The 26,031-nt window shown below is 42.3% G+C and overlaps 1 protein-coding gene across 3 annotated transcripts in view; it reads left to right on the top strand.

The window, feature by feature from the left end:
- EEA1 (early endosome antigen 1) overlaps positions 1-26,031 on the top strand; it is an 87,834-nt gene that overhangs the window by 34,896 nt on the left and 26,907 nt on the right. For all 3 annotated transcript variants that reach the window (XM_083182393.1, XM_083182394.1, XM_083182395.1), the window contains 11 exons: positions 1,299-1,420; positions 2,411-2,566; positions 5,126-5,242; positions 6,942-7,280; positions 11,515-11,664; positions 13,816-13,935; positions 18,903-19,106; positions 20,318-20,518; positions 22,001-22,114; positions 22,234-22,389; positions 23,671-23,810. In XM_083182393.1, the coding sequence (XP_083038519.1) occupies positions 1,299-1,420; positions 2,411-2,566; positions 5,126-5,242; positions 6,942-7,280; positions 11,515-11,664; positions 13,816-13,935; positions 18,903-19,106; positions 20,318-20,518; positions 22,001-22,114; positions 22,234-22,389; positions 23,671-23,810 (1,819 nt within the window). The remainder of the gene's footprint in view (positions 1-1,298; positions 1,421-2,410; positions 2,567-5,125; positions 5,243-6,941; positions 7,281-11,514; positions 11,665-13,815; positions 13,936-18,902; positions 19,107-20,317; positions 20,519-22,000; positions 22,115-22,233; positions 22,390-23,670; positions 23,811-26,031) is intronic.

Below are 26,031 nucleotides of genomic sequence, written 5' to 3'. Positions count from 1 at the left end.
AGTATGCACTAGTTCACGTTATGTCACATTATTACATATATACCACATTGGGGCACATGTATTAAGCTCTAACGAGATAAATGCAAGGGTGATAAAGAGAGATAAACACCCAGCCAATCACCTGCTAACTGCCATGTTACAGCCTGTGTTTGAAAAAAGTCAGTAAGGTGCTGATTGGCTGGAGGTTTATCTCTCCTTATCGCCCTCGGATTTATCTCTTGTTAAGGCTTAATACATCTGCTCCATTATCGCTTATGTGACACCTTACCCCCAATTCCATTTATTCTGTAATATTATATTAGTACATATTATTCCACATTATAGTGCTTCCCCTGTTTGTTTAGACTACAGTATGCCACATTAGAGTGCCTTCTTGTTCATATTATGCCACAATTAAAACATCTACTATACCCACCTCTCACTGAAAATGGAATGTTATTCCAGTGAGTCAGGCCCAATTGCTCAGCAGGAAAACTCTGAAAATTGTTGTGCCACTATGCAACTTCGGTACAAAGCCCCATAGCAATGCCTATTCTAAGCATCTTCCTAAGCTGATACTTCATTCTGCAGGTCTCCTTTATGTGTGTACCTTTCCTAGGAGCACATTGCCAACTAGGCCGGGATATGAAAGCGACCGCATCAGCATTTAGGACTGATGGCAGATTGTGTACACACTTACTTGCCTCTTGTGTTATTTACAGTAAAATATAGCCAAGAAGGTACTGAGAATATTACTACAGGGTCATAGCTTCTGTAACTGTGGGAAAGCAGGAACATGCAGCAGGATTAAGAGCAAGTTTGTTAACTAGTATTTCATATTCTGCTATGAAACACTGGGTTACTCTGTGGGTGTGTGTGCTTTTGGGACATTGGGGCTGATGTATTAAGCCGGATGAAGACATAAAGTGGAAGGTGATAACGCACCAGCCAATCAGCTATGTTTGGAAATTAGGAGTTGATTGGCTGATGCGTTATCACATTTCACTTTATCTCTTCACCAGGCTTAATACATCTGCCCCGGTATTGGGGATTGCATGACTAAAGTATTCCTTGTAGTGGTAGAATTTAAATGATTAACCCAAATTTCATACTGCCTCACAGGTTTTATATGTCCACTGTAAGTTCCCATAGATCCGCTGGTGCCAGGCCAACATGTAACCAAATTGATTTTATTAATGTTGTCTGTAGAGGAATGATGTCCTGTCACATCTATTGTGCATGAAACGGCACATTACATACAGCTATTCTCTTTGTTCTAATATTATTATTGTAAATGGGACATGTTTTTATCGATCCAGAGATTAAAGCGGCGTATGATGAAGAGAAAGGTCACTTAGCAGCAACTGCTGAGAAAGTGAAGCATTTAACACGGGAGCAGGAGACAAAGTCACAAGTGATTGAAGACTTGAAAACAGAGCTGGTAAGTAAAGACATTTCTGTTTTAATATGATGGCTTCTCCTGAAAAGTATCTATAGCGTCATGTTGTACAATCAAGAGTCTCTACAATGAAGTGTGTGTATGTTCTATCTATCTATCTTTGTAAAATACCCCCAGAACCCTCGCCTGAAATGGCCACTGTGCATGTGCGCCAATATCCCTCTAAAGGTGCCCATACAGGGAGTGCTGAACTTTTTGTACTAAATTGCATTGTATCTAGTACAAAAAGCATACAATGTGCAACAGCAGCATGCTTTTTGTACTAGATACAATGCAATCTAGTAAAGTACAGGCTGCACAAACTTTCTGTGCTGTGCGATGTGTGCAGGAGAACACATCCCATCGCACCAGAAAAATGCACCGTGCATGGGCATCTTTAGATTGAAAATGTGGCAATTGATTAATGAGCCTCAAACATTAAAAAAGTGGTATATTTACAAACCTTTCTCAATGGAGTGCCTCTCAAAGTTTTAAACCGCTGCACTGATATTAAATGCAAAACACACTGGGCTTTGCACTTTTTAGTGCCTCTTTAAATATTAATGACAGAGCAGGCACTTCATAAACATACCACAAAGCCATTTAGCAAAGTTTTTTTTTCTTTTTTTTAAATTCTGCTTATAATGTTGTAGGAATGCATTATAATCTGATACGTGGAGAATTACCCATGGAGATAATTACCCATGCAAACCATTTAAGAAATGCCACTAAACAAATATTTGTAAATGAGGCCATAGTTACATTGTTAAACCTTTCTTTATGTATGTAGAGATGAGTACCAAGATGAGACTAATGATCTTATGAATGATATATGTGTAGATTGTGGTCTTTGATGTTTTGACCTTTTATTAAGAAATAATGTTGGTAAATTTAAAAAAATAAATATATAAGTGACTTTTAAATATGGGTAGAAAATAGTTTTCTTGGGAATGTTCTAGCCTTATGTATAGTTATAGTCTTGTTACCTCACAGTTACAACGTCCTGGAGTTGAAGATGTCGCTGTGCTGAAAAAGGAGCTTGTCCAGGTTCAAACGTTGATGGACAAAACCTCTCTGGAACGTGAAAAAGAATCGGAGAAGCTGAAAGATGAGTGCAAACAGCTGCATGTGCAACACCTTAATGCTGAGGTAAAGGGGAAGGGGATGGAAAATGATTTCATAGAAACAAAGTAAAATGTTGCCTATGTTAATAACAGGCCTTGTAGCCTATAATATCAGCTTTGACTTTGCCTTTTATAGTTATCATATGACATGGTATGACATGGTCAGCAATATCACCTATCTTTGTCAGTTGCAAGATATCTGTTACTTAATCAAGATTTTATTCTTCCAGTTGGGGTTATTGCAATGTAATCCAGTACCAGCTGGTTCAAGTTAAGTCACATTTGAGGCACATTATCACAACCAGCACTTAGCAATAAAGTGATGTGTTATTGGCTATCCCTACCCCCCTTTCTTTCTTATTTACCATTTATCATCTACATAAGTGTTGCTTCTGTAGCTTGTGCTATGTGTGCCCAGTTTGGCAAGACAATACTGTGCACTTAAATGGTGGGGCAGGGTGTAGATAGAAATGTAGTTAAGTGTTTTTCTTTCATTGTATCTATTTACATTAGTATGTGGTATCTTATCCATGCTCCTATCTATGGTAACCTTTTAATTGCCATGTAAATATGTCAAAATGAAGATTGGCAAGGTAACTTTTTAATTCATCATAATGACCTGTAATGTTTACCTTTTTTTATAGGAAATATATATTTAAATTTGAATTAATATAACAAATTTTTCGCGGATATTTTCCACATCTCTCACTGATTTTGGCACTCAAAGGGATAAAATGGCATAAGGAGAATTAAAACGGATCTTGTAGTATTTACTTTACTCAAGATTAAAGTATAACATATAGACTGTAGACTTTAGAAGGGATAGTTACCTGTGCTGGTGGTGTATTGGCTTGCTAGGAAATGGGATTATAGATTGCCACTGTGACTGTAGAGTACCATATGCGCAGTGCTGCTCCTCAGGAGCTGCAGTGTAAGTGCCTGATCTTCATTAGCTTGTTTTTCACCTTTCATCCACCATCTCTGTCATTCTTTCTTTTTGTCTGCTTGCTAATGGAGATAATCCCATTCAAGGTAACGTTGTAAAACATTTTATTGCATTTTAATATTGCCTCAAGAGGACCTTTGAACACAGCAATTAATTAATTCTGAATACTGATAAATTAGTTGGCTGTTGACCATGTCTCCTTCACTGTAGATTTGCTCATGAAAGTATTGTGTACACTATCTTATGTAGTGTAACTTGTTGTTACCTCATGGTAGTCTGTGTCACCCTGCGTTTATCTGTCATCATGATGGTTTTCTGCCACAGGCAGCGATATTGAACCTGTTGCTCAATGCTAGGACATATTAGGCTTACACGTATGCAGTGACATCATGGAATAATTAGAGCTCAAGATGAATGCACAGTGAGGAATTGCTTGGTGCTATAATACAACTGTCATATACAGCAAATGTGAAAAGCTGCCCATAAACACAATGGCTTCATTTCATATTCTGTTACTGTTAATTTGCAAACAAACGTCCCAATGGTTTATAGAGGCTCAGCATAATGTTTGAAGACCAATAGTTTAAAATGATTGTATTGATTAAAATTGCTTTATTGCAAAGGCCAATCCACACCAGTTGAAGTGCATAATGGTTTGTGAACATTTCCTGCTGTTGGCCAGTTGGAATGCATGTATGCCTTGTAGCGCTGTATCTAGTGTGGCCAATCCCGGGATCGGGATCGGCGGGATCCCGGGATTTGGCCTAAAAAAGTCCGGGATTTCAATCCCGGGATTGGAGAATCCAATCCCGGGATTTCGGGATTAGACTGCGCATGCGCAGTCTAATGCCGGGCAGCGTCTGAGCACTCGCTCAGACGCTGCCCGGCTGTTCCCGTAACCTGACCCGGCGTGCGGCCTGCGTAGCGTGACAGTAGAGGTCACGCTGCGCAGGCCACACGTCACCAGTGACCGCCTACCCGCCTCTTCTCCGCCGCCCGCCAGCACGCTGGCCTGACTCCGCCCGCCTGCCCGCCTCTTCTCCGCCACCCGCCTGCCTGCCTCCGCCCGCCTGCTGTCTTCTATGGAGGTGCACTTGCCGGGAGGCACCGTGCACCTCCAAACCCACTCCCGGCCGCCCGCCCGCACCCTAATGTAAGTAGATGTGCGGGTCGGCCAGGATGGGTCCTATGCTAAAAATGTTTTTTTTTTGGTGGGGATGCCAATCCCGGGATCCCGGGATTGAGCATTTTTCAATCCCGGATCCCGGGATTGAAAAATTGCCCCGGGATTGGCATCCCTAGCTGTATCTGACAGAAAGTTTCAATGACTCACCAGACAGTCACTGAAAACTCATTAGAAATGGCTCTGGTCAGAGATTGCTAAGGGTACCTGCATTTTGAGCTATGTTTCTATTTGGACATAATAAAGAGCCACATTAAATGAATGTGCAATTAAGGATAAACAGGATAGTACATACATGGTAACTTGTATGTCTTGCATATATTAATGAGTGATTCTGGTGGATTTCTGTTGACTCCATCCCCCCCCCCCCATAAAGGATAATATTGCAAACTAAAATATATTTTCTCATTCTTGCCGTTTTTTTCCCCATGTTTATTTTGTTTTCCTTTCTTTAGGCCACCATTAACCAATTAAAAGCTGAGCTATTAAAAGGTCCACAGGAAGTTGCTGTGTATGTTCAGGAACTGCAGCAACTCAAAGGTTCCATGGCTGAGTTATCGCAGAAAAATGAGGTACAGTATATAACAGGCTACTGGTGCTTGTAAGGGAACACATGTCACATCACCAACAATATGTATTCATTTATATACACTTGTTCATTGTACTACCTACCACCAATCTTTTCTATTTGATTTAGTTATCTGCCACTGACTTTTTCTTACTTGTTTTCATATCCATGTGGTGTTCTCTATCCTCTATGCTTTCATCTGGTGTTATTTCAAACTGAAAGAAATCTAGCTGTTTACTGAAGGTCTGATGTACCGATGATGGTTTTCCAAGTCATCTATGAGCATTTATTAATATGGTGGTACATTTGTCTGCAAAGAACTAATGTAAGCTTATGTGGGAATCGCTCCATTTACATATTTCTACCTACAGCGGCTTCATGTTAGTTTTTAAACCATCATTCCCTGTTCCTGTATTAGATGGGGATGTGCATTAATTATACTTTAGTATTTCAAGTACTGTAAAGGACATTGAGTCATTTGCCACACTAGGGAGCTGCTTAGCATATATTGTGTACTTTAGTAGAAACTCTGCTGTGCAGATATGTTCTCAGGCCAAACTGTCCGTTTCAGGCCACCAGGTCCAGTAAGACCTGCAGAATCCGCATCTCAGTCACACTGCCATGCCACAAAGATGCACCAGTAGACTGCTGATTTATTTGGTATATTACATATATTTGTGTCTGACTCTTTATACGAAGTGAGAATTAGTAAGGTAACAGGTAAGTTCCGTAAGAACTTACTGAACTTGTTACCAGCAATAACCAGACACAATGGAGTACAACTGTCAGTGTCTAACATGGCTTCTCCAGAGACCTTACCCAAAAGGCACTCTCCTCCTATTGGTACAATTCCGCTTATGCTAAGCTATTATGTGCTGCTATAACATTACTGCCACTGCTACACATATTTTGTACAATTTTTGTATATCTGTATATGAAATGCTGCAATGCAACAGTGGCAGCTTTTTTTCCATGTCAAGGTCTGTTTTACTTTGTATACAGACTCATTTGCACAAAGATATAAAAGTATCACATATAAAAATCTGCACAGTCTCCTGGTGTGTTCTAGACACATCACAAGGTGGTAATGCTCCAGCCAGTTGGCTCACAACTGTCAATTTACAAATTGGAGCTGATTGGCTTGTGCATTATAACCTTGCTCATAATGGGGCAGATGTATTAAGCCTTAACAAGAGATAAATGCAAGGTTGATAACAAGAGATAAACATCCAGCCAATCGGCTCCTTACTGACTTTTTTTCAAACACAGCCTGTAACATGGCAGTTGATCGGCTGGACGTTTATCTCTCTTTATCACCCTTGCATTTATCTCTTGTTAAGGCTTAATACATCTGTCCAATGTTCTTTATGGGGATAGATACCACTCCTCCTAGCTTCATACATTTACCCTTATGACACATTTTTATCAAAAAGATGCCCAATGCTGGCAGAGTTTCAAAGGACTGGTGGCTTACTTGTGCCAGACATCTCAATCTGCATGGTGTACTGAGGCTAACATATGAGGACACCTCTCTAAGAACACTTTGGAGCCACAGCTCATCGGGTAATATTTGATGAAGTCAAACAATATAAACTCAATCATTTCAAAAGATTCCTATTCATTCGTGGAGACAGTACATTGTGATATTTGGCAACATGCATTTAGACAAAATGATATGTTATGTCCGTTTTTACATTTCACAGAGCTTAGTAGAGAAACTCTTAAAGAAGGAGTTGGATTACACTCAGATGGAAGAGAAACACAATGATGAGATGATGTCCAGGAAGAACCTGCAAGTTAATCTCAACCAGAAGGATGTGGAGTGCCAGCAATTTCAGGCACGGCTGTCTGCCAGTGAGGCCTTGCTGCAAACTCTCCGAATCGAGATGGCCGAGAAGGGAGAAGCCAACCAGAAACTAAAAGAAGAGCTGTCTGAGGTGGAGACCAAACACCAGCATCTGAAAGCGGAGTTCAAACAAATACAACAACAGCGGGAAGAGAAGGAGCAGCATAGTCTGCAGCTGCAAAGTGAGATCAACCAGGTGACACATTTTCACATTATGTACAGTATTTCTTAAGATCTAATCTTTAGCTGAATTCCGCTTGGTGGCACGTTTACTTAAGCTTTAAGCTTTTTAATTTTATTTTCTAGTTACAAACTTATTTTTGTGTGCAAAGATTTTGACCATAATGTCTAATTAATTTGCAGCAGGAGTGGTTAGCTGGTTATATACTAGTTGACGTATTACTGATTTTATGATATGATTTTTTTTTTAACCATATTGGGGACACTGGGAACACTGATATAGTGGCTTCACTGCAACTTTCACACTATATTTTTCATTTGACTCCAAAAGTTCAAAGTCTTCTCTTTCTGTAACCCAATGACCACCAGAAAGGGGCCTTCTCTCTCTCTTTTTTATGTTTTTTTTTGTTTTGTTTTTTAATATCTATTTTATTATTTTTCTTCATTTCTAATCACAAATGATCTGCATGGGGCTGAGGAGGTACCACTGATACTACTGCCTCCACGGCTCTACACTGCAGGTAGTAGTATCTGTGGTACCTACTGCAGGTAGTGATAGGAATGTACTTGCCTTCAATGCCTTCAGTCACCGGAGTCGCAGTTTACTGGCAAGTGGCTCATCTCATCCTGGCGAGAAGAGCTTATCTTTAGTTAGTCATCCATGCTGCTAGGGCCTGCATCCGAGGACTGGATGCTGGGTACCAGTAACCGGTAGAAGGTTGGTGGCTGGAAGCTCTGCTCTTGTTAAAGGGAGGCAGGCTGATGAAGCATCCTTCTGGATGTCAGCTTTCATTTTGTTGATTAGACCTGGGTAGAGTTGTTTTCACTGTCCACAATGTCTTCTTTAATAAGCTTAGTCACTCAGGCAATGGTCTTTGTAGTTCCACTTTTGCTTTTGGACCACAGCTGTTTTCTTTCACGCCACCTTCGGTCATGTATAATATGGAAATAACATATAGGGCTAAATCATGAAGAGGCAGCTTTGTGTGCTGTGAATTAAATGCTAATTTCTTTTAACCTAATCTGCGGCAGGTTCCGCATGCACAACATGCAGACGACCAGCAGCTGTGCTCATTTAATGGCGCTGTCAACATGTGGAGAAGCATAGGTTCAGGCTATTGTGGAACTTGCATAGCTAACCACACTTCCCCACACCTCTACCTCTTTCACTGGTGCTTTGGGTAGCAAAACTTTGTCCGCTAGGGCTTCTGAGGAGCCCAAGCTCTAATGCAAGATTGGGCTCAATGACTGACAAATGATACAGGGTCTGGTTACATTCTAAGCTTCCTTAGAGATGGTCATGGCTTCAGAGACCACTTGAAGGCCATAAAAGTGACAGATTGCAATCCTAGTGAAGATAATACTGAATAGTTCTGCCTGGAGGAAGTCTAGATGACTGCTTGCTTCCAACCTTCAGTGCGGCAGAAGAAAACCTTCAACAAATGGAATTTAGTGTGGGCCAACTGCAAAATGGTACATATTAAGGAAAGTAAGCGGTCAGAGATTCCTGACAATTTCTTGTTCTAAGAGGAAAAAAAGAGATCAGAGTACTTTCTTTTCCTTTCAGTTGAAAGAGCTTTTATGTGAAGTGAGGACCAATCCTATTTTAAGTCTCATTCTAGTTTAAGTCCATTTATCCTTTCTCCAATAAAGGTAGATGCTCAAACAGATGAGAAGATTCCCATCTGTAAGGTAAACCTTACATTTGTTGACGTATTGGCAACTTAGTATTGACAGTTGAGAGGGATTTCAGTCAAGTAGGCCCGGATTTCATTTCATAACTTTGATAGAGAATATCTTGGTGGTGACTGGAGACCTGGCAATGCTGTTAAAGATGTTATAATTATTATCAGAACCCTGACCTTTGGCTTAGCTTATGGGGGTGGATGTAGCATATCTTATTCAGTTCTGAACTGGATAAAACTATTTCCCCAGCCACATGGAGAAAAGCGCTTTCATATCTGTTTATATTTTAAAACCTAAGGAACCTAAGTTTTCATTCTGTTTAAGGAAATGTGGTGGTAGCCATTAATCTTCTCAATCGGTGGCATGATTATAGCTTTAATGCCTGGGTTAGAGGAATTGTAAGTTGTTAATAACGTGTAGATGTCCTGAAGGTCCCACCAAGAAAGCTTTTGTACCCAATCTTTGTTAAAGTACAGTGTTTGCTCATTATTCAGACCTTAATATAACTCTTTTAGGGATATTTGTGCTCCCCCCCCCCCCCCCAACTTATTCTGAACCCTTAAAAATGCATTTATTCTGTTCCTTGAAAACAGAGCTCTTCTTTGAATTAAACCTTCCTTTCTACCCAAAATTGGTCTCCAGAATCCATGTCATAACGTGTGAGTCTGGCTTTATACTGGAGTAAGTCTCAGAAAGAGGAGGGTTCCCAATGCTCTGTAAGTTGCGCTTTATTGAGGACCTTTATCATATGACTCATGAAGTGCACAGGTCCAATAACCTTGTTGGTATTGTATGGTGGCCAGAAGAGAAGTTGTCCAGCATCAAAACCAAAACAGACAGCCAATCAGCTCCTGCCTGCCATGTCACAGACTGTCTTTGAAAATTGTCAGGTAGGAGCTGATTAGTTAGTTGTTTATCACTCTCCATTTTATCACTTTTGAAGCTTAGTGCATCTGGCCCTGTATGTGGTATAGCCATTGATAAAGTGGACGTCCAGGCAACTATTAGTGTCAGTATTTCAAGATAATATAGTGCAAATTATTTCCCCTAGACTAGAGATGGGTATACCATGACAGGAGCCTATAACAAGGCAAAGAAACTCTGCACCGCAGAGGCAGTACAGACTGCGTGCTGCCGAGATGGCGCAGCAACTAGTCCACTCTACTGAAGAAGCGGGCAGACTTTGAGGTTCTATAGGCAATGAAATAAAATTCCTGTGGGTAATGGATGGTCTCGCTGCCTAGACACAGCTGGGCATGCATATAGATTTATATAAATTTAATTTTTACCCCATTTGGGGTAATTTACCCCTGTTCCCTGGCCACTGATCTAGGGCAGCCACTATAAGCCATTGGTTCAAGTAGTCTCAAAGGATCTGATTGGTTGCCCATTGCAACATCACATGTGAAGTAGAATACACATCTTAGTAAATTTCCCCCACAATGTTTCTATAAGTGTGAATGTTCAATTAGCTGATAATAGAAGCAGGATTCAAGTCTCACAGTATATTGATGGAAATGACTTGATAATAGCCCAATGCTCCACTGCTGTAGTCTGAGTTTAGTATAGCTGGTCTGTGGTAATTACCTCTCCTGTAAAGCGAAGGGGCAATGATTTACCATCGCTGCCCTCTGTCTGAATCACAGCATCTATGTTTTTCATAAAAATATAGCATTGTACTGTCAAACAGGTCATGATGCATTTTGTGCAGCTAGACAAAGTATTGTTGTGTTTCATTGTTTTAATTGGAATGTAGCTACAAAAAGGGCAAATTACAGTATTAAGCTGGCCATACATTAGAACAATATCTATATGAAAGCATGATTTCGAAGAGTCGCAATATCAATTGTGTGCACAACGTGCTGTCTCTCAACCTGCAGGGATCGTGCACTGTACAGATACGTACAGTGCACGATCCCTGCAGGTTGAGAGATCATACGGATCATACAGTTGATCAGTCGGTTTGCTTGCTGTCATAAGCAGATCATATAGGTTTTATAGCACTTACGATGACCTGCATACGATTTGCATCGTATACTGGTCGTTCTAATGTATGGCCGGCTTAAGACTTTCTTACTGGCATTACTACATCATGGAAGTATAATTAAGCCAAATGATTCCATATGGATTCCATACCAATACAAAAAGCTTCACCCTTTTCTCTCACACATCAGTAGTATCTTTTTAGCATTAGCTGCCCTTCAATGTCTGTTTAGGCTTGACTTCTACATATGATTCTGTCCTCTTCATGTTCCAAAGCTTGTAGAAGTAGTGTCCTTTTTCGCGTCTGTGATATTCCTTCCTGTGTATCAATGTAGCGTAATCTGAGAATACCCATAAATCCTGTAGTGTTGGTTGATAACTGTACTAACAAAACATCCATGTAAGAGAAAGTTAACCTTAAAGTGTTCTGCAGGTATTTTACTGCTGTGTTTAGTGAAGTTTTGAGTTGCTGTTTATGACTGAAATGTAATTTAATGTAAGCTGTAGTAACATGACAATGTTGTTCACATGCCATTAATCAATGGAAAGTACCTGGCACATCTCTTACGTCTGTGCTTTAGCTCCACAGCAAGTTGCTGGAGACAGAGCGCCAGCTAGGGGAAGCTCATGGCAGGCTGAAGGAGCAGAGACAGCTGTCTGCTGAGAAACTGATGGACAAGGAGCAGCAGGTGGCGGATTTGCAGCTCAAGCTCTCACGTGCTGAGGAGCAGGTCTGGATGTTTGCTCTGCATTTATATTTCTAGCTGCTGCCTGCCTCTGAATGTCTGTACCTTTCACCTTCTGTAAAGTGTTTAACATTCTAAGGCAACATATTTTTCTATATTTGTTTCTACCACATAATTATATTATTCCAAAGCAGAATTCTAAGTTCGGCTACATCTGTTCCCTTTGAATACCGAGTTACATAGATAGTATGTTTAACAGATAAAATCTGGGTCAGTGTAAATGAACCTTTTTATACATTTTAGTAATACAATTTGTGATTTATGGCAAATTATTCTGTACTTTCTCGCCTTTGCGGCCACAATTTATGCCAGTTACGTTAACCGCTTAGAGAATAGCACCATTGTCCCCTTGTATTCTGGGTAATTTAGTCTAAAATAGAGGTTTAAGTTAAGTGCTCTCCTTTGTGTGTGTAAATGAGTGACAAGATGCTGATAATGTGAAATCAAAAATGTTTTTTATTTTATAGTTGCAAACAAATGTACATATGAAATCAGGGTCAATGGTGAAAGCTTTGAATGAGCCCCTGTGGGGGAATTGGGGTGCCAGCAGGCCCCTTTCTACCATAAGCCTAGCAGGCTTATGTCTCATACAGGTGGGGGTGGTGTGGGGGCTGCCAGTGATAAGCCCTTGCGGGTGTAAGGGGTCATCAGAACCCTTTAACCATAAGCCAGCAGGCTTATGTCTTATGTAAGCAGATGAGTGTGGTAGGGAAAAGGGGTTGTGATGGGGCGAGTGGAAGTACAGTCCAGAGCAGCAACAACAATAGCAGGGGCTGGAGGCAAAGTCACTTGATCTCTGTGTGGGTTGTGCTGGGTGGCGGCGTCCCGCTCCCAGGTATCTTACCCAGCTGATCCTCTTGCAGAGTGGTACGCAACGGTGCTATGCTGAGGTCCCGGGTTGCCTGTACCAGTCCGATGTGAAGGATGTTCACCCGGCTGGCTGAGAAGTGTGTGGCCGCTCCGCTGGAAGTGCGGCCTGCTCGGACGCTACTTCCGGGTTGTCGCGGTGAAGTCACCGGGGGACCGAGCGCTCGACTCCGGCTTGGAGGAGACTTCGTTCTGTGCGGTATTTGATGCTTGAAGTGCTGTGAGATGGGTTTTGTAATTACCAACGCGTTTCAGCCACTGGGGCCTTTGTCAAGGATCCTTGACAAAGGCCCCAGTGGCTGAAACGCGTTGGACATTACAAAACCCATCTCACAGCACTTCAAGCATCAAATACCGCACAGAACGAAGCCTCCTCCAAGCCGGAGTCGAGCGCTCTGTCCCCCGGTGACTTCACCGCGACAACCCGGAAGTAGCGTCCGAGCAGGCCGCACTTCCAGCGGAGCGGCCACACACTTCTCAGCCAGCCGGGTGAACATCCTTCACATCGGACTGGTACAGGCAACCCGGGACCTCAGCATAGCACCGTTGCGTACCACTCTGCAAGAGGATCAGCTGGGTAAGATACCTGGGAGCGGGACGCCGCCACCCAGCACAACCCACACAGAGATCAAGTGACTTTGCCTCCAGCCCCTGCTATTGTTGTTGCTGCTCTGGACTGTACTTCCACTCGCCCCATCACAACCCCTTTTCCCTACCACACTCATCTGCTTACATAAGACATAAGCCTGCTGGCTTATGGTTAAAGGGTTCTGATGACCCCTTACACCCGCAAGGGCTTATCACTGGCAGCCCCCACACCACCCCCACCTGTATGAGACATAAGCCTGCTAGGCTTATGGTAGAAAGGGGCCTGCTGGCACCCCAATTCCCCCACAGGGGCTCATTCAAAGCTTTCACCATTGACCCTGATTTCATATGTACATTTGTTTGCAACTATAAAATAAAAAACATTTTTGATTTCACATTATCAGCATCTTGTCACTCATTTACACACACAAAGGAGAGCGCTTAACTTAAACCTCTATTTTATACTATTTTTGAGCACAGACAACTCAAGTTAAGCTGCCCCACATACAAAAGGTTAATAAGCGCTGTAACCACCCCAATTGTCTCCTGGGTAATTTAGTCGCCAACACTTCAGTGGTGATTGATCAATAACAAAAGCAGGACTTTTCTTTATTGCTCATAGAGTACATTACTAAGTTTAGGTTGACATTTTTAAGTCTGCTGCTTTGTCTGTTTCTTTAGCTGAAAGAGAGAACCTCTACAACAACTGACCTACAGCATCAACTGGAGAAGATAAGACAGCAGCACCAGGAGCAGCAAACTCTTCAGCAGACCACTACTTCTAAACTGAGGGAAGCCCAGGTAATGTAAATGAGTACACAGGAACTATAGATTATAGGGGCAATAAGCTGAAAATACAAATCAAGAAATAAGAATGGGTCTTCCGTGTTTTGTTTGGAACTGTCAGAAACGTATCAAACTATTTCGGTAGCTTATTAAACTGTCCACTTCTGCTGTAATTCTGAGCCCAGGAACTTAGTAACCATTTGAGGAATACAGAGGATACTTTCCATTTGTTTAAAACATCCTTGTACCTTCTACCAATATCTTTGTGAAAGAAGAGCACCCACAGACACGGCAAATGAACTAGCCGCAGGCCAGTAGAGGACCTCGGAGTGGTAACGCAGCCAGACTGTGCTGCTAGAGCTCTCTTGGAATATCAGATGGTTACAGTGCTTCATTAATATTTTGCTGTTACTGCTAAGGGCTGTGTTTTCGGTATTGATATGGACCTTGCCACCTTATCTGTATACCATCAGCACACACCAGAAGTTACCTGCTTAACCAGTGGTGAGTTTTTAGCTACAGATTCATCTTTGACTAGGCAGGAGCAGTGTTCCCACTGCACTAACACTGAGGTGTCTCAACTGCATTTAATTACACCCTACATATAGAGCAGGACTGAGTGGAACAATATATTACTGTGTAATTGCAAAGTTGGGATTTGGACGCTATCTGTACTATGCTGTACTTTAATGTGTGACTTTGATATACTGTATGGGTGAGATCACATTTCACTCTCCACATTATTGGTAGCCCATCACTATCTAGGTGATAGGGGCTACTAATAATGTGGAAAGTGGAATAAGGCTATCACATGTCACTTACTGTTATGTTTAGAGGCGAATATTCATCATCTTGATTTTATATATATTGGCACCCCCTGACTAAGACCTGAAACGCGTTGTGCATGGCTTCCAACTTTAGCATTGAGGCTCTCTGTCCATATCAAGGTGTGTGCAGCAGTGACATAAGGCCGGTCCCGGTCTCCCTGCACTTTCTGTATCTCCAGTGGTTATTTCTTATGCTGGCAAACTGATTTACCTTAACCCCATGTATGTGAGCTTTTATTTACCCAAGTAAAGTGTTTGGATTGGCTCATTGTGCGCTTCTTCTTTCACATTTGCATCGGGATCTGGAGCTCGTGGTTGGGCCCGCGTGGAGAGAGCTGCACTGCACGGTCAAATTATGGACCTAATTTGAACAGTTATTCGCACTAGTGCTTGTGCGCATTTGGGACTCCGCTTTATGTATATGTATATATTTTTTCAGTTTTCCCTTGCTGAAGCTGGTTCTCATCACATGCATAGAGCAGCATACAGTAGTTATGCTGGAAGGGGGAACTACTCTATGTTCCCCTTCTAGCACATAGTTCCGGCACATGTGCCCCAGTGGGCACCTACAAGCCATTCTGGGGTGCGATTTCTTATAATGAAGGCAGTCACAGATTGCAACAATACTCCCTGAGGGCTGTAGCAGGAGGAGGAAATTTTTGCCCCAGGCAGACGCAGCAGGGTGACCTAGATGCATTAGTGCTAGTTAAATAGTCAAAAATACATTGTCAGATGCGGTTTAAAATAGTATGGGTAAAAAGTGCACATGCCTATTCCGTAAAATAAGCTATTTTTTTGTGCATGTAAACATTACCAAATCTATATTATTTTGTTTTACTATTTTAATGTTAAATTAATGTAAAGTGTTTTTTTAAATAATCTCAATAAGTTATGTTGCTTTAATTGCAATAAAGTTAATTGGGGTACTTATGTAATATCTGGGCTCCCGTTTTTCTTATGAGACCGCGTCCCCTCGCGGGGATCGCTGCGCTCGCCACGCTTCGGGCACGGTGGCTCGCTGCGCTCGCCACACTATATAAAATCAACTCCATGCGTAGTTGGATAGTAGGGGTATGAAAAAATGCATTTAACATGGGAGCCCAGATAATACAAAAGTACCTTAATTGGTTCCATCTATGCTTGGAGTTCGAGACATCTCTTTGACGCAGCTAAGGGTAGTTCCATATCCCAGAGTACTGTTTCTCTTGGAACTTGAACTGTACCATCTTTGCTTGGGTTAACTAGTTGGCAAAAAAAAATGTTACTCTGCTGCATGCCATCCAGTCTCCTCGGGGCATTCTTCTTATTTTCAAAAGAAAGGAAGGGCATGGGTTTTTAATCAAGTCGCCTCTTGGTTCAGACAAAGCATCCAGCGTTAACACAAAACATCCTGCTTCAAGTTGACAGGATCAAGTTGGAGTCCCTAAAGTCTGTTTTAAATTGAATGGAACAGAATTTAATGGTGTCAAATGAATTAAGGATGCATACTACCATATACCTATTTGGGAAGGACATCAGTGTATTATCAGGACTACCATTCAGCCTCCTCATTTTCTAACTTTGAGCTATACCCTTTGGCTTGCATACTGCGTCTAGGAGGTTCATGAAGATCATGGCAGTTATGGTTCCTCTTCATTTGATGCCCACCATAGGTTTTATTTGACTAGAGCACACAATGCTTTCTTTAGATGTTTCATTTAGCTTTCACAGACAGATGTCTCATAATGTTGGCTTGAATATCTTTAGCAAAGATTGTATCTGTCTTCAGATCTGTGCAGTTTGCGCAGTTCCACTCAATTATAGGTTCAGATCATTTAGAAATGGAACAAGTCATCCGATAATTTGTTCAGGCAATTTCTTATGTCTTTCACCAAAGGTTTGTCATTCACTCCTCTATTGGCTAAGAGCCGGCATCCTGGATAAGAGTTGCTCCTTTTCCATTTGGGAATATACTAAAGACACAATGGAAGCCAGCATTGTTGGCTAAGGTTGGGACACTGTGTCCGGTGCCATTTCAAGATATTTGGTGTCAGACATACTGTAGTTAAAGCACCTGATAAATGTGCTAATACAAGCAATACTAAGTTAAGCCACAATATTTGTAAACATGCCATACAGATCCTTATAAGTGATGTCCCTTAACCATCAGGCAGGCGTCAAGAGATACATTGCTATCAAAGTAATTACAAAATATTGTAATAGAACAGAATGTTCTAGCTATCTCGGTAGTACTTATTCCAAGGCTAGAAATAATAAAGCAGATTTTCTTGGCAGGCCTTTCAACCCAGGGAATGGTATATCATCCCAGTAGTCTTTCTACAGATTGTTGATTGATAGTGTCAGTCAGATGCCAACACAACGGTCTCTTTGTAGAAGCACAAGGTGGAGCATTTCTGCTCCAGATCATGGGATCCAAAAGGGTGTTTTGGTAAGCACCATGTTGATCGCTTTGCTTTTTCATTTGATTTACCGGTACTTGTTTCCTAGCACGGCCACAATCGTGGGGATCGTGTACCTTTAAGTTAAGGTACACGATCCCCATGATGGACCCGATTTCCTTTGAAGTCAGGTCCATTTTGCCGGCAAAGGTACAAAATTGGGGGCATCGCGTCGGTCGGGACCATTAACATTGGTCCCGACGCGATGCACCCGATTTTGCCATAGGCTTCAATGTTTAAATATTTTTTAACATTGAAATCGTGAGCATCGCGTCGGTCTTGTGCCATTACAATGGCACAAGATGAGATGGACTTGATTAAGTCCATCTCACATTGAAAAAAATGTGAAATGGGCCAATATGACCCATTTCACATTATATATGGCCCCGTCGTCACCCCACGATAGACGCCAACCCGTAGCGTGGCGAGCGCAGCGGTGCGCGTCCTCCGACCTTTTCATTCCCCTACTATCCACGTCGGGCTGGAGTTGAGAATACATAGTGTGGCGAGCGCAGCGAGCCACCGAGCCCGAAGTGTGGCGAGCGGACGCGTATACCTGTGAAGTTATATGCGTCCCCTCGCGGGGCTCGGTGGCTCGCTGCGCTCGCCACACTATATATTCTCAACTCCACGCCGACGTGGATAGTAGGGGAATGAAAAGGTCGGAGGACGCGCACCGCCGCCCCTCGCGGGCTCGCTGCGCTCGCCACGCTTCGGGTTGGCGTCTATCGTGGGGTGGGGTTTACGTAGTACAATTTGTGGGTCTAGGGACTATTTTACATTGAATCCAATGTAAAATCGGGTCCCAGGGACCCGATTTACATTTGATTCAATCAAAAAAATCGGGTCGGTCGATCGCATCGCATGCGATGCGATCGACGTGATTTTTACGACACGGCCACCCCGATGTAAATTGGTGTGGCCGTGCTAGGAAACAAGTACCGATTTACCTGTTTTCTCCACATATCATTGCTGCTTTTTTTTCAAACAATGGTAAGAAGACAGGGCATTTTTGGTTATTGTGGTTGCTCTGGACTGGCCTAGAAGATTGTTACACTGACCATTTCAACATGGATGTCTGCTGTTTTACCTAAATCTAAAGACTAGTGAGGGTCCTTGTCATCATGACAATTTAAGAGTGAATGTGATCTGATCTTTGGACATTTTCTTGGTCTCTTGGCTCCAAAGAAGAGGGCCCTTTTTTTCTTATTTTTAATGCCAGGAAGAGATTGTGGTTGAAAAATAACAACCATTTGGTTTCTGGAGGAGAACGAGCTGTATTTGCACTTGGGTAAGAGTGAAACTGAGCGCAAGAAACACAGGAACAGAAATGTCTGTGTCATTAGCCTTAGGGGGTATTCAATGGCTGTAGTGCTCCCGCAGCCATCTTCCGATGGGGGAGATGGCTGAGGGGCCCTATTCAATGCTGTCTTCCCCGACAGCATTGAACAGGGGTTCTCGGCAGAACGTGCCGACTTCAGAAGCTGTCGGGCTCATTCTGCCGAGAAAAGCCGGAAATAGTTGATGTCCCGGCCGAAGCTTTTGTGTGTGCATACTTTTTCTGTATTTGGTTTAATGTACTGTAATAATTAAACTGCGGTTTTAACTTTTTCTAGTATTCTTTGCAATTTTGTTATGTCACTAGCCAAATAAAATCATCAGTTGTCTTCTATTTTATTTTTCTTTTACTATAAACTTCACTTATGTCTTAATGCAGAATGATTTGGAACAAGTATTACGTCAGATTGGGGACAAAGACCAAAAAATTCAAAATCTTGAGGCCTTGCTGGAAAAAAGCAAAAAGAATATCTCTGTACTTGAGAAGGAGAGGGAAGACCTTTGTGCCAAAATTCAAGCAGGAGAAGGAGAGACTGCTGTCCTCAACCAACTACAAGAGAAGAACCACACTCTTCAGGAACAGGTATATGTCCGGAAGACAGATAAATATGGAAACTAACTGCAAATGTGGTTCCCTTAGGTTAACCTATGTTAAATATAGAAATACCATTGTTCTCCAAACAAACATCACAGTGGGGTTTGTTTATGACGGCAAAATTGCAATTGAAACATTTCTGATGCAATTGTTCCTGCATATGTACTAATGTTCCATGTTGTGCATGCAAACGTTCAAACCAAATTTTAGCTGAATAATGGAATTGGTTCCAAAACTATAACTAAATATGTGTATAGCAGCCCATACACGCTGCTATGAGTGCTGACCAAATGTGTGCTTTGAGGTGCGTGCTCCTGCGGCACCTCATCGCACAGTACAAAAAGTATGTGCTTGCCTAAGTTTGTACTTAGGTTTCATCACATTGCATCGCATTGCATGCACAACGGATGCACATGCAATGTGATCCGTGCTAGTACAGCACGGAAAGCATGCCCACAAAGCAGCGTGTATGGGCAGCTTAAGGACTTAACTTAATAGCATTTATCTGTCTCTGGGAGGGTTGTTTTCTCACCTGGCTTGATAGTTTAATATTGAATATTTTTTTCTGTCTAGTACAGTTAATACAATGAAAACAAATATCTAATTTGCTACTTAATATCTAGTTGCTATTAGAGTACTATTACACCTTTTAAAGAAATAACCATCACATAGCCTATAGATTTGAGAACTTGGACCCTTGAAATCTTTACCAAGAGGTGTCTGAGCAAGGCATTTAATGGATCACCTGTTGGTCGCTGTTGCCTCATCCCAGATGAGCATTGATTTTTCACAATACTAGGCGTGTCTGAGAATAGAGGTGCCAACACCACTTCCCCCAAATATTTGTATGCAAAACATCAGCTTTGTGTACAAATATGAATAAAGCTAGCCTTACATCTACAGATTTATTGTCTGACCTGGCTGGTTGGAACAAAAACCTTGTAATGGGTGAGCGCAAATGACAGTTGACCATTTGCTTTGAATTGCTGGAAAACTGCCAAAAACTGAAATTCTGATATTACCATGTTTTTGTTCCAACCAGCCAGATCTGACAATCTGTAGATGTATGTCCATCTTTAGGCCCTGTGTCCAGTCTCGATCAGTAAGTTTTTGGTGGCCTGAATTGTCTGTTAGTTCAAGTTTAACCACTGCATTGTGCTACTTCAGTGACCATTAAGGTGACCTTTTATGTGTGATAGATATCACAACTGGCAGAGAAGTTGAAGAACCAGTCAGAAAGTCACAAGCAAGCGCAAGAAAATTTGCATGAACAAGTCCAGGAGCAAAAGTCACAACTCCGCGCATCAGAGGACCATGTTCAGTCCCTGGAGACCTCCCTAGAGGAGATCACCAGTCAGCTGAATGAAAGCAAAGAAAAAATGGTCCAGCTAGATTTACAGGTACTTTAAAATGTTATGCCAATTTATATGTACTAATGGTACTTTAATTGTATGTCTTATGCTGTAAAAGAATGTTCTATCGACATAAAGGTTTTCTCAAGCTCTATATGAAATTATGTGAGAAAAAAGGATCCAAACTACAAAGATCGTGCGCTAATTAGCAGCCACAGTAACCACCTCCAAAAAAGATTGAATCACCAATTCAACAAATAGACATACAATACCAAAAAGAGTTTTGGCAGGTTTCCACGGCGCTACTTCTCAAACAAATGGGATTCCGCAATATGGTGTACCCAAAAATGAAAAAAAATTTGCAATAGTGTAATATTGTTAGGTTTGATAAGTGTGATAAACTTTAACCATAATTAATAAACTCGTACCAGATGGTTATGTCTACGCATTTAAGTAGACACAAGCGTTTTTAAGTGAGGGATTCTCTGTTAGGATGTTAGCATTTAGTATGTCTATGTCTGGTATTAGGCCTTTTTAATTGTGAAGTGTGGGAGGTATAAATATCCCTCCCCAAACAGCCAGAACCATACGCCCTGAGGAAGATACCGCAAGGTATCGATACCGGTCGGCTGCCTGGCAAATTCTGGTGACAGGAAGAAGGTTTCTTTTGGACACTCTTACCGAATTCAGCATCCGGGGACGCCTGAGAGCGATAACCTCACATGCTTTATTTGTCTGCAAATTTCTTGTGGACAACACTGAATGGTGAGAGTCTTAAGATTCACATCCCTGTATTTTATATGTTTTAAGTGAATAAATTGGATATACTGCACCATGATGTCCTTTTTCCATCTCATATGAGTGACTGTTCGTTGTGGGGAGAAGACAAGAAGAGGTCTTTTATCCTTGGTGACAATATCCTGTCCCTCACTTAAAAACGCTTGTGTCTACTTAAATGCGTACACATAACCATCTGGTACGAGTTTATTAATTATGGTTAAAGTTTATCACACTTATCAAACCTAACAATATTACACTATTGCAAATTTTTTTTCATTTTTGGGTACACCATATTGCGGAATCCCATTTGTTTGAGAAGTAGCGCCGTGGAAACCTGCCAAAATTCTATATGAAATTAGACTTTTTAAAAGCTGATTCCGTAGCAAATATGGCAATATTCACTCGATGCAGTAGTCACCCACAATGTTGGAATGAATTCTCGTTGCTCCATTGTGTACCCAGTGATCTTGTTCAGGAAGACAAGTGTTAACACTTTTGGTGGTTATTCTGGTTGACTCACAGGCATATACCTTTTTTTGAATCCTGGGTTCTCAATTCTACTGGTTTTATCAGCTTGGCATTAGAGGTTGTACTAAATGATCATATCTTGTATTAGAACAAAGCTTCAAATCATGCCAAAGTACACAGGGCTGGAAACACAATCTTCTATCTATATATCTTCATCTTTTCTTTAGGAAAACGTCATGTGTATTGTAACAGTATGTGTGAATATTTTCCGGCTAATTTTAGATTAAAGCAAAGACTGAGCTGCTGTTATCAGCGGAAGCTGCAAAGTCTGCACAAAGGGTTGATTTACAGAATCATTTGGATACAGCCCAAAATGCATTGCAAGACAAGCAACAGGTAATGGCACCATTGTTAGTGCAAAGAGGCATACATTGGTATGGGAACATGTATGTTTTGGGTTCGTTGAGAAGCTTAATACTCAACCTGTTTAGTGAGATCTTTTTTCCTCTAAATAGGAATTAAATAAAGTCAATACTCAACTTGAACAAGTGACAACAAAATTACAGGAGAAGCATGAGCACTGTAATCAGCTGGAGCAGAGTTTTAAAGAGTACAAAGAAAAGCATCTCACTTTAGAACAGAAAGCTGAAGCACTTGAGGGACAGATCAAGGTAAGTTATTTGACTATTTTCTTGTATGAAAGAGGAGATGAAATTTTTTTGAATATGTCCTTCCTCCATTATGGCACTGTGCTGGAAGAGAGGTTTCAGCGCCGGTGTGGATTACTGTAGACCCTATTTTGTTTTCTATCATGTTAGCGTGTTCCCCCCCTCTCCACTTGTACACAATGGCCCTTAACTGGTTCAATGGCAAAGGCAAATTCCTTCTCAAATGGACAAAACCATGTGCACTGCAGGGGGGCAAATGTAACTTTTCAGAGAGAATTAGATTTGGGTGAGTTATTTTGTTTCTGTGCAGGGAAAATACTGGTTGTTTTAGTCTTACACTGCAATATAGATCTCACTTTGAAGTATAACCCCACCCAAATCTAATTCTCTCTGCACATGTTACATCTGCCCCACCTGCAGTGCACATTGTTTTTTTTCCATTTCAGAAGGAATTTGCCTTTAGGAGTGAACCAGAATAAGGACCAGTATCCGTTCTTGTGAACTTCTACACACTTTCTATGTACTGTGTGACTTAGGTGGGGGTGCAGTTAAGTGATAGCTTGATTTCTTGCTTGTTCTTTTGAAGGTAACACATGTAATCTGTTTTTGGCTTTGACCACTACCCAATGATATGGCATTTTATTCCTAGGATTCCTTATTAAACATTTCTTGTTATTGTGTGTAAACAAAAAGAGAAACAATTGCATATGGAGCTTTTAATTTGGTGTGTGTGAGCGATACTAATGTTTCCCGATGGCACTTGCAGTTTGGCTTTGTAGGGTGCTGGAATGGCAGCCTGTAGAGCCACGAAGCTTCGGGCAATCATCCTACAGCTTGTTAAGTGTTACAGCACTCCTCTTCCTGCTGGTCCCCACTACCCTGCCCTCTCTACATGACCCCTCTACAGGGTAGCGGCAAAGGACATTCTTTAGCTCTGCTATGGTCCTAATTGTTCATACTGTAAAGGTGCGTACACACGGGGGAGATATTTTACTCAGCAATATATTGCTCAGTGTCTCCTTTTCATAAGCGACCAGAGAGGTGCTGCAGAGGTAATCAGCTGGTCGCAGGAACTTGAACGGGGCTGAAAACGGGAGAGCGCACCCGACGATTTATCGCCGGGGCACACTTCCATCACTGGCAATATGGTCGCCAGCGACCATATTTCCAGCGATTTCAGCCCCTATCGCCCCCGTGTGTACACAGCTTCAATGCAATAATAGGTAAATGTGATTGTGGTCATTTTGAGTAAATGACAGGATTTCTGCGTTTTGATTTCCTCAGAAACTGGAAGCAGACCTGGCAGGTGTAAAAGCTAGCCGCGAGCAGAGCCTGCATGATCTACAGCTACAGAAACAGCTGAGCTCACAGTTGGAGCTGAAAGTGGCAGAAATGAGCAAACAACTAGAGGATGAGAAGGCATTGTAAGTTATCATTGTTACCTATACTCTCGTAGCAATGTAATCCTCTATCCTCAGTTAGGGGTCACTTTCTCTTAGGGCAGGCATGTCCACACTATGGCCTTCCAGCTGTTGTGAAACTACAGTACCCAAACCGGTTTGTGGACAGTGACAGATATTATTTCTCTAACTGTGCTTGTTGGTAGCAATTCATATATTGCTTTGACAGTGTTTCACAATCACTGGACTATTTAAAACATGACTTGCCTTATCTCTTCCGTGTCTTTATGATACCTGTTGGTTTTGGCACCTAGAGAAGACTGCTCGTTTCTAAGGAATTAAAGCACATGTTCTCAAACTCGGTCCTCAGGACCCCACACAGTGCACGTTTTGCAGGTCTCCTCACAGAATCCAAAGTGAAATAATTAGCTCCACATGTGGATCTTTTAATTGTGTCAGTGAGTAATGAATGCAGCTGTGCACCTGCCGGGTGACATGGAAAACCTGAACTGTGTGTGGTCCTGAGGACCGAGTTTGAGAACCACTGACTTAATGTAACAGATGAGCCAAGTGAAAAACAATGCAGGAAGTGCATCTAACATTGGGGCAGATGTATTAAGCCTGGTAAAGTGAAAGGTGATAACGCACCAGCCAATCAACTCCTAACTGTCATTTTTCAAACACAGCTGATTGGCTGGTGCATTATCACATTCTACTTTATCACTGCTTTAGCAAAAATAGTATCTTATCAGGATTAATACATCTGCCCCACTATACTGCAGGGTTAGCAATTACTCTTTATAGCGAGTATTTTACCCACTTTAGAGCACCATGGACTCATTTTTATCCCCTGGGACACGCTCCCCCCGTTTTGGAGTGCGGTCCATGTTAATATGTGTGTCAGGGGTACAAAGATTTGTTTCCCCCTCAGTTGTGATGCGGCCACAGTGAAGACACAGCGTGACTTACGGCCGCATCACACCTCTGCCGGGCGCGACAACGAAAGGGCCCTGTCACCGAGATGTTATAGGCAGCAGTGCAATGAAGCCGTATAAGCTGGCTCCTGCACTGTGCCACAACGACAGACAGCTGAAGCCAACACCAGAAGCAGCTGCTCAGCAGGGGGAAAGGAGCTGCAGCTGGTGTGACAGTGAGAACAGAGCACAATAATCTGAAAGCAGCATTGGGGCCAGGACCAGGGGAGTCAGAGGGGAAGAGGTGCAGAAAGACCCGGGCAGGAATTAGAGGTAAGAGGGGGTGCGTGGTCCGTTTGTGATTTGGAGGGGGGGGGGGGGCGACAACGACTGAGGGAAGCTACAGGCTGCATGGCTGTGTCGTGTAAGGGGATTTATTGCTAGACTCCGGCTGCAGACTTCGCTCCTCCTCTCCTGCCTCGTGGTGCTGCTCTCTGTGTGTCACTTTCGCCTACTCCAGGCTCTGAGTTCTGGCTGGTGTCACTGGCCCACTTGTCCCTCCTCCCCTCAGAGAGGCTGCAGCTCACTATAACTCTTAACCCTAATCTCTTGTCCCTATTTCGACATTATGCTCTTTGCTAATATGCCTGTATCTTGCTTTATGTGAGTGGGCAAATTGATACTTCCCCCAAACCCACAATAGCCACAGTTAGGGGTACCCAAATCTATGTTTTTGCTTACCAAAAAAAATAGGCTTGGGTCGGCCCTTGACTCAAGGTATATGCCATGTTGGGGAAAGGAGGCTTTTGTATGTGCCATGCTGGGAGAAGGGGAGAGGAGGCTTTATTCTGGTAGGACCCACTATATTTGGGGGTTTTCGCAATCACTGATACTGTATGTATAAGAGAAATAGTACTGTGAGCATAGGGGATGCGGTCATTTGGTCTACAGCATTAGGTCGACATGGGTCTAGGTCGAAAGGTCGTTAGTTCGACATGTCATTAGTTCGACAATGTTTAGGTCGACGTGGGGTTTTTCTCTGTTTTTTGAGCCGACGTGTGCCGACAGGTGGTATTTCATACCCTACCATCCATTAGGGCGTGGTGGGAGAATAAAATAGTGTGCCGAGCGCAGCGAGGTCCCGTGCCCGAAGCATAGCGAGCGGATGCGGTGCACTTGAAACTGTGCCCATGTCAACTGTGTTGACAGTCAGGTCATAAAACAGTGAAAAATCCAATGTCGACCTTTTGACTGTCGACCTAGACATTGTCGAACTAACGACCTGTCGAACTAATGACCTTTCGACCTAGAACCATGTCGACCTTTTCCCA

The sequence above is a fragment of the Crinia signifera genome, chromosome 4 (assembly GCF_055691185.1).
Source record: "Crinia signifera chromosome 4, ASM5569118v1, whole genome shotgun sequence".
Taxonomy (NCBI): domain Eukaryota; kingdom Metazoa; phylum Chordata; class Amphibia; order Anura; family Myobatrachidae; genus Crinia; species Crinia signifera.
The sequence above is the reverse complement of the archived record's forward strand: the minus strand, read 5'-3'. Positions and strand labels throughout refer to the sequence as shown.